The 9,879-nt window shown below is 39.1% G+C and overlaps 2 protein-coding genes across 2 annotated transcripts in view; one reads left to right on the forward strand and one right to left on the reverse strand.

The window, feature by feature from the left end:
* The window catches only part of acsf2 (acyl-CoA synthetase family member 2), a 33,757-nt gene extending 30,958 nt beyond the window's left edge, over positions 1–2,799 (forward strand). Inside the window, exon 16 of the mRNA XM_044180055.1 lies at positions 1,425–2,799. Coding sequence (XP_044035990.1) covers positions 1,425–1,487 — 63 coding nt within the window. The 3' untranslated portion in view covers positions 1,488–2,799. The remainder of the gene's footprint in view (positions 1–1,424) is intronic.
* On the reverse strand, positions 3–6,362 carry armc7 (armadillo repeat containing 7). Its single transcript, XM_044180112.1, has 3 exons — positions 6,012–6,362; positions 4,862–5,005; positions 3–4,651 (listed from the first exon to the last, which is right to left on the reverse strand). The coding sequence occupies exons 1-3, from the start codon at positions 6,097–6,099 to the stop codon at positions 4,308–4,310; spliced, it is 576 nt and encodes a 191-aa protein (XP_044036047.1). The 5' UTR covers positions 6,100–6,362; the 3' UTR covers positions 3–4,307.
* Positions 6,363–9,879: the final 3,517 nt, after the last annotated feature.

The following is a 9,879-nucleotide window of genomic DNA, read 5'->3' on the forward strand; positions in this document are numbered from 1 at the left end:
GGTTTATTTTACTGTGTTTATTAAGATGCTATGCATCCAGACTAAAAAACAGATCTATAATTAGCAGCTGCTGTAACAGTCTGTGATAAATTAGAAGTCCAACACAAGAGCATCGACTCCCCTCTGGTTCTTGTGTTTCTCTCGTGGGATGCTGTTTAAAATGACTGCAGACATGGCGTTGTGTGTGAACAGGCCTGCCCTGAATGCCCCAGACAGGAGGGAAAGGGAGCTGTTAGTGCGTCTGCATGCACACCGACCGTGTCTCGTTAGATGAACCCAGAAGGGCGGCGGACCTGGTCCCAAAGCAGCGTATCAGATAAAACCAGCCCCTCAATCAAAGACTCCTTCAGTTCATTTAACTTTATTTCACCAGGATCATCCACTCAGTATTAACAGTGTTTTCCAGGGAGTCCCGGGTGCAAAACATCAACACAGGGGTCACATTTGAAAGCCTGTAGACTAGTTTATCCCCTAGTAGACCAGTCTAAGTGATTCCAGATAGTGACACCATAATACTGCAGGCTGCTCTTGAACGCAGCATTTTTGGCTGCTGGGATCTCCAGGACATGTGGATCCCACCTCTGGAAAGCATTTGACCAAACAGTTCTGTTATGTTTTGGGCTGCGATGTGATGCCTGTACAGTTAATGAAAAGGAAAAGTTCGACATTTTGATAAATACACTTATTTGCTTTCTTGCTGAGAGTTAGATAAAAGGACGGACACTACTTTCATGTCTGTGGAGTAAATATGAAGCTACCAGCTGATTAGCTTAGCATAAAGACTGGAAACGGGGGTAAACAGCTCTGCAACAGAATCCGCCTATCTAATCAACACGTTGCTTAATCTGTACAAAAAAACTAAATATAAAAAACGACAAGTTGTTGTTTTACAGGGGATTATGTGTATTTTTGTACAAATTAAACAAACAATATATAATGTGTTAATTATTGAGCTTTAGAGGTGTTGGTAGGCAGATTGTTACCTTTTAGACAGAGCCAGGTTAGCTTGTCAATAATGAAAATAATCATTAGTTGCAGCCTTAAATTTTAAGTCACTGTATCACAATATAATAGATTGCACGTAAAATAACCAGATGACTGTTTTTACCTAATCTAGTCAGTTAAATAAATACCTGACAAGTCGAGGTACTTCATCACATTGATGCAAAAATTCTGTAAATCCAATATTGCCATACAGCAGTCCTGCTCATTAATTTGCAGCATTACCCACAACGTCCGAATACATCCAGAGATGTAGCTACCAATCTGATGGTTTACCCCGTCGCTCAACCCTAACATCCCTGTTAAGAGTTTTAGTTTTGATTGGTAACGTTCAAACTGTTGCGTCCAGTTGCAGTCTTCTCCAGCACGACTCACAACCTGGAGAAACAACTTTCAAACACATCTTTTCTTTCTCTTCGCAGATCCAGAAGCACAAACTACGCAAGGAGGCGGAGAAGCAGCTGGGACTGGAGAAGGGGAAATGAGAGGGCCAGCTCGTGTATGGAGAGAAATCAATGACTGTACAGTATATCGTGTACCACAAATACCAATCGGGATTACATTACCCAGCCATCACAACAGCTTATGCTCTGATGGCAAGGTAACATCTGTCTGTTATTATTATTTCTCGAGAAATAATAATAGCAGACAGCCTGAGCCTTACAGTGTGTAGATGTGTGATGGCTGGGTATGAAGCCACACGTTTGTGTTTATCCTCCTGTAACCAACAGTTAAAGACGTAAGTATAGTCATATTATGTATTTTTACGGTCAACAAATCCTATGAAAAGACCACAACCAACAATGAATCGATCCTAACAGGTATTGTGTGTGTATAGAAAAACACAAAACACACACACACACACACACACACTGTAGTTTATTTTAACTCAATCCCAGATAAGGTTGTTTTTAAGGTTGATACAATGCAAGTATAAAAACATGATACTCGATATCTCTTTCGATACCACGGCAAAAAGAAAAAAAAGTCCTAGGCAGCGTAGGCACACTTGTTTTAATTAACAACCTGCACACAGTGCTGGGACAGAAAACGTCACTGAACACATATTGAGGACCAGTTGATTTTCTTCCCCCGTTGTTTCATCCGTGCAGCTTCGGGTTGAAAATCAGATTATAAACTTCGGTACTTTTCGATACTATCAAATGTATAATTAACGGAGATTCTATCGTTTTAAACACATGGTATCGAAAAGGTATCGATACTTTTGACAACTTTAGTCCCACATAAACCGTCCTGCTGCCAGAAATACTCACTAGAGCACCAAATCTGTATTAATCCACTGTTGGAAATAGTTCCCAACAAAATGCACTATTTCCTCCCGTTTGAGTAACATTTGCTAAAAACTACAGTGCCCAGATGTTTGAGTAAGTTACTGAGCCTTTTTAAAACAAAATGAAACTGTGTATTTGTGAGCTGTTTTTAAGATTTACATCTTCACTTGGCACCGGTGGGTTGGGGTTGAGAGTCACACACAATGTAGGGAAGTATTTAGAGACGTATTTAGAACACATTGTTGGTTTTGGTCTTTTCATGGGATTTGTTGAGAAATATAGCAATATAGAAATATAGCCTTATCCTTTAAAAACCTACTGTGTAATGATATAGGTTCAATGCAAAAGATACAGAATGATCCATAAGTGAGTGGATGTCTAGTTGAGCCACTGCACTCAATTAAACATACAGTATACTGTCAATTGAACCACACAGTTCTTATTTTTTTAACCTGCAAAAAGCTTTACATCAACTTGAAATAAACTTTGTACCACGTTATTAAAACCAGGCCTGGGTGTTTCTCTTTTTACGGGAAGAATGAAGGTATTTTTATTGATCTAGGTGGCAGGTGCACGTCTCTTAAGCCCTTGGAATGCCATTCAGAAACCCATACACACTTAGACACACACACACACACACACACAGATTGAAAATGAGAACTTTGTGGCGTTTAAAATGAGCGAGCATCACACACACACACACACTCAAAGCTGTCAAGAATTTCCTCTGGAGTCTGACCGGGCTACATGTGCAGTCCAACTGACGCTGGGCTGCGGGATCGGATGTCGTCTTCTGTCTAGACCTGAAGGACTTGGCCCAAAAATAGCTCTTAAGAGCCCAAAAGAAAACAAACGGGGCTCCTGGCTCTTAATAAGGAACCTCAACGTTTATTTAGCATTTTTTATTTTATATATTTTGGGTTTGGAGTTAATGTTTCAGGACTTGGTATTCTTATAGAGAATGCCAAGTGCAAGAGTCAACCAGTTGGCTTTAACGTGCTCCAGCATCCGCCCCGGGTCTTAGGAAATCACTTTAAAGCCAAAGGAATGTACATTTTTGGGGAAAATAGGTGGTGATTTTAATGCTAGTCAGTGAGATTTGGTCACTTCTCTCTGTACACTCTAGACATTTCTTGGCAAACAGTTTGAAAGTCAACTAATTTAAATTGTTCACATGCTGTTTTTGAGCCATTAGTAATCAAATGTATTAATCTTTTAAGCACTCATACCGTGTGTGGCCAATAACGCCCCTTCACTTCAACAAAAACGATCCCGTCTCCCTCATGTGGTAGGAAAGAGTACAACATTTAAATTCAAGCATATGCTCGGACGTGCACTTTGAGGGAAAATGCAGAACAGCAGCCAATATCTACAGGTTAAATCTATATTCAAGGGAATGAAGATGCACAAGAAGACAAAGATAATCATAACTCAGGCTGCAGGCATCACTGGAGCACACAAAATATGAAGCTCTCCCAGTTCTGCTGACCGGTTGTGACCAGGTTCTTGTAATAACCAATCCTCCCCAGCTGTATCTTGTTGGTGTGTTTTGCAATCCCAAACTCTAATTGCATAATTAGATTAAAAGATTTAAAAATACACTATATGACCAAAACAATGAGGAAAATATTAATTCTTCTGTGATATAAAAATATCACTTCCAACTGTGTGTCAACAGGTTGTGTTTGTCCCTTTCCTGTTTCAACATGACAGTGCTCCTGTGCACAAAGCAGCTCCATAAAGAAATAGTTTGGTGTGGAAGAACTTGACTGGCCTGCACAGAGCCCCGAACTTGCTTGTGTTAATATAAGCACAAATCCCTGCTGCAGGTTCAACATGGAGGCTGGAGTGGAGGCTGTTATAGCAGCAGATTAACGCCCATGGTTTTGACGTGAGATGTTCGACAATTCCATATATTTTTGGTTATATAGTGTTAAATATTTCTCTCTCATAGAGAGCAAACTTATCCACGTATATACAAAACATCTCCCACATGGATACCTCAGCTGTAACTTAGTCCTTGGGCAGCGGGATACCGACTGCCGTCTGCTGTCCCTGCATCTGCTGCTCCGCTCGGGCCACCTGCTCCTCGGTGCAGCAGTCCTGCAGGAACACAGCGGCCAGGTTGCGCAGGCGGGGGCTCTCGGAGAGGGAGAAGCGCAGCATGCACTGCAGGATGGCCGGATCAGTGATGGCAGAGCGTGACGAGGCCGTTGTGAGGTTCATTAGTATGGTGATGGCTGACAGGACGGTCTCTTCCCTCCGGCTTGACAGACAATTTGTGACCAAGCTGATCCCGCTGCTCTGCAGGATAATATCTCTGCATTCAGGGTCCATACTCAGGTTACACAGCCCTCCTGAGAACATGACGCACGAAAGGGAAGTGATGAACGATGATATTTTTAGACAATGTAAAAATAAAGCAGCTAGTTGTGCAAGGTCTGTGTTTTGTGAGAGGCTGTGTTCCCATCAAACAGGCTAGACGTCATGAACAGGGTTACTCTTAGCACTCATTAACAACAGCAAATAAACTGATGATTTATAATTTTTGTTGGCGTGATACTCACCCATCCCAAACTCCACAAAGTTCTCATTCTCCTCAGTGAGCATGTCCAAGAAGAGGTCGGTGACTTGCAGCTCCCTCAGATACTCCATGTTCTTTGGGTCGTACGCAAAGTTGGCCAGGTTAGCCAGCACCTGCTCCTTTGCCTCTGATGTAGTAAAATGGCAACTTAAAATCAATAACTACTGGAACAAATTAATTTAAATTAGAGTATCAGCTTATCACAAACATACTGGTATCAATATCATATATGAGGCTGCAGTACAGAAAGACATGTTTGAGGTCATTTAGAAACAGTGACATATTTGGTCCACCGTATTAAAAATGTGGATGAAATGAGTGGGACAAAAAACTATTTACATTTAAAAGCATTACCAGATTTTAAACACAATATCGATATTGGGATCTGCTTCAAACATCCCGAATGGGTCAAGCTATATATATATATATATATATATATATATATATATATTTTTTTTTTTTTTTTAAAGCACAACAGAAATGAAACGTGGTGATAACTAACACTAGATAATGTCAAAATCAGTGTAAACAAATATGGTGTGGAAACAAACGGAAGGTTTATCTTTAACGTTCTTAATTCAGGGTTCCCATCATATAATTATTATATTAAATGTTTTATATTGCATTGCACTATGTAGTCCCCACACTTTATCATATCAAACACCCTCTTAAGAGTTTTTTAAGGAAGCTGCTGGCAAATAAAACCCACTGTATGAACACACCGGTCACCTTTAAAACACCCTCTTCAGGAAGGAAAATACAATTAAAATACAACTGTTCCTCAAGACGAAATCAGTAATGTGTGTGTGTGTGTATGTGTATATATATATATATATATATATATATATATATATTTTTTTTTTTTTTTTTCACACATATGACTGAATTTGAGTCTGACTTGTCTTGATGGATAATAAGCATTAGGTAAAAAAGATCAGACTATTATATACACTTCAAACCCTTGTTACCCTGTTGTTTACATGACGGATTGTGCCTTTACAATATAAAACCAGCTATTTGTTATTTTCCAGATACCCTCAAGACTCTCTGAGGTTCTCAGGGATTGTTTTTAGGGAACTTAAAACTCACATAGACCGCTGAATCATGACAAATAAAACTGTAACTGTACCCACCTTCACTGTCGGTGTCCTGAAATTCAGTGACCAGAGTTTGTAAATATTCAAACCGGTCAGAGCCCTCGGACGAGCTTTTCCTCCACATCTTTTTAAAAGCTCCAATAATCACTCAAACCACCTACGAAAGACGAAAAACACGATTAAACATGCTGGTTCTGTGTTCATTTTCCGACATTTCCTGGTTTGGTCCGTCTCTGAAATGTGTCCGTACAACAGCGCTGTAGGAGTAAGGTTCCGCCTGAACCTTATCGGTTTAAAAATAATTAGAAATATTGACTAAAACCCTGCCAAACCACTTTTACACACATCAAAGCATCATACATGTTCTACGTGGGTGGTTAAAGTTGTACCATAATGTTTTGGGGATGATTGTAGCTCATAAAAATTGGCAAACGGAAGTCGCGGTACGTGAGTAACTGCACGAGGCGTGTGTAACGATTAGCTAATGGTCACTTTAAAGGTCAGATAAAAAGCTAGTGTTTGTATTGTTTTCCTGTAGCCACCGCACTGGACTGCAGCTATAATGAAGCAACACCAACTCTCCGCTGGAAAGCGTCTTACGAAACCAATTTTGTTTGGGACACTCGTTGTTGGACTAGCCACTGTTTTCTTCAACAGGTAACTTGTGTATTGCATGTTGTGTATGTTTGGTTGCATTAATTGTCATCTGGAAATGTTTAAAGTACATTTAAAAGCGGCACCTTCAAGATAATACCCTAAACCTACAGTGTTTCATGATGCAGCATGGTCCAATGTCCTTTACACATCTGTAGGCTGACAGTGGGTGTGTGTGCCATCTATTGTATATTCATTCAGTCATCCCCTTATTAAATCAGTTTTTTAAATTAAAATAAAAACATACAGACATCATTCAGCAGCTACATACAAGGTGCATTATTGTGCATACAAATATCACTCCAAATTATGTAAAATATATGTAATACTAGACAATTATGTAGAAGTACACTCAGTTTCCAGTTTATTAGATACACCTAGCTAAAACTAATGCAGTCTAATACAACAGTCCTGCAATAAATCCTCCCTTCATGAAGGTTATAATGTTTTTGTTCAAACTGTTTTAGAGCCGCGTTGATTCAACTTTATGGTCATTTTGGAGGCTGTAGTTTGTTGTGCTGTTGAACTGTATTGCATTATACCGACAGGTGTTTTCTATAATTTTGTCCACCCCGTTTATATCACGCACACTACAGCCTCCAAAATGACCATATAGTTGAATCAGCACCTCTATAAACCCTGTCCCCAAACGTTAGGTTTTTCTTTGAAGATGGGCAAAATTAATCAGGCTAAGATATCCTGACTGTTAGTCCGCACTTATGGGTCAAGCTCCAAAAACTCAGGATCCTACACTTCCCATAATGCAGCTTGATTGTGTCTTTCATTAAACCCTGTCTACCTGGTAAATGCCAACGTCTTTCAATCGCTACACCTCCGTTTTGTAATGCAGGGTTGTCGTTAAAAATTAGTCGTCTCCAAACCAAAGCCGAGATAACCCTGATGACATCACTGGGGTTATTTTCTCTGACAGAGCCAAAGAAGACACAAAACTGTTCATAAGCTGAGGAGGACTCCTCGTAACAAGTAAACTGATCTGGTGAAAAATCGGTGGAGTTATAATATCTTCACCCACATTACAACATAATGTTTAGCCTTAATACAAATACATTTCTGCACATCTTTCCAAACTTTTGTTGATAAGAGGCAATCGCGAAAAAAAAATGCATAACTGATTCTGGCTCCATATTACAAAATGTTCATATTAGGGCTGCAACTAGCGACAGTTATTTTCTCGATTAACTGGTTAATTGTTTGGTCTATAAAATGTCAGAAAATTGTGAAAAATGCCGTGTCACTGAGAAGAAAGTGACATTCAAATTTCCTGTTTGGTCCAAAAACAAAATATATTTAGTTTACTATTATATAAAGGGGGACTAAGTTTCACATTTGAGAAGATGGAACCAACAAATATTTGGCATGAAAAATTACTAAAATGGTCAATTGATTATCAGAATAGTTGCCGATTTGTTTCAGCTCTCGTTCATACGTGTGTCATCAATGTTGATACATTTTGAAATAGTCGTATTACAGGGATAGATATTAGATGTATTAAAACGGATTTCCCTTATCTTATTTGAAAAATGCAAAATTTAAAAGGGCATAGCTGAGCCTTGCACCAGTCATTACTGTCTAATTGTGAATTCCTCCGTCATTCGTCAGTCTAATGCTTCCTGCTCGATGCAGGCACAGATTCTTTGAGGATGTGGAGGAGCTCAGGGCCCAGGAGCGAGCACGCAACGACGCCAAGAGGATGGAGATCTTGGAGAGGAGGCAGAGGCAGATGGATGAGGTGGCCGAGAAGAAGAAAGGAGGGAGCAGCTGAGCTCGTCAGCAGCCCTGAACCTCTACTGACCTCACTGTTGTGACTATAATGCGGAGCAGGTCTACAGATGTACTACATATATATCCTACTGTACATAGCCTGATTCACTTGTATAAAGACGACAAGGCGTTTGAATACTCTGCCTTGGGCCTGGTTTCACTTATGGATTTATTTAAGCAATCCTCACATGAGCTTCGGTAAATACAAGTGAAGATATCTGTACTGGAGACATCTGTCGTGCAAGAAGCCAAACTTTTTGTGTTTTGATAAAAGCAGCATCGGTGGAGGCGGAAGACCACAGGATGGGTTTTGGATAATTCATACACATGAACGGGAAACATAATCTACAATTTTGTGTCTGTTTTGAGACATGAATATTAATTATTAAATGACCAAAGTGCCAAAAGTGAGACTTCAAAAATCAGCTTTTTCTTGTACTTACATGTTTCTCCAGCAGGTGGCAGTGATGACAACTTTAAGCACATCATACTGGGTGTTTCTGCAAGTTTTAGCTCCTTAACCACAAAAACATGCACGTTTTACATGTTTTCTGACGGTTTTCAAATGCACACTTTAGATTTTCACGTGTTTTTCTCTTCTGTTGGTTTCCATTCATTTCATTAGGTATACATATTTGTGATATTGGGCTATATAAATAAAAAATGTACTTGACAAATCACATCGCAGACTCTTGAAAATTGCTATAGTTTTCTAACCCATTACAGTAAACATCATTATCGATTTTCAAATCAGTCTGCAATGACACTGCATTACCAAAAAATTATGATGTAACTTTGACAAAAATTAATGCTGACTCGATGTGATGGATTACACAATTCAAGCAAGTTTCAAGAGACTGGTGATCGATTTGCATGTCGTACAGGAACAAATTCAAACTGATGGCTGCCTGGAACAGAAGGAAAAAAACACATCCAAAAATCTGAAACACACCAGCAGTGGTGGATTCAGATCCTGTACTCAAGTAAAAGTAGATACAACAGTCTAAAAATACCACATTACAAGTAAGTCCTACATTCAAAATGTTATTTAAGTACAAAAGTATTTGATTCAATATGCAGAAACACTCAGTTCTACACTATTATGTGTAGTAATTTGTCAATGTGTAGCCAGTTGTAGGTACTTTACACATTACTGGTTTAACAGAAAATCACTGCATCATATTTTATAAGCTCTCCGTATGTTTTACATGTAAAATCTTAATCTGAAAAGTAACTAAAGCTGTCAGATAAATGACGACTTCACAGCAGGATGGTTTGCAGCAGTCAGCTGTGATCTAAGATATATTTGATTTGTGGTAAATTTCTGGCATCTTCCTTAATCTCAAGTCTTCAGTATATTAATTAAGTGCAATCGAAAGATAAAAGATACGATATAACATATCAGAATCCGTAACAGGGTCAGTATTAGTTCTCAAAAAACTTAAAGCTCTATTGTGCAAGAATTGGT

Source organism: Siniperca chuatsi, linkage group LG20 (genome assembly GCF_020085105.1).
Source record: "Siniperca chuatsi isolate FFG_IHB_CAS linkage group LG20, ASM2008510v1, whole genome shotgun sequence".
NCBI lineage: Eukaryota > Metazoa > Chordata > Actinopteri > Centrarchiformes > Sinipercidae > Siniperca > Siniperca chuatsi.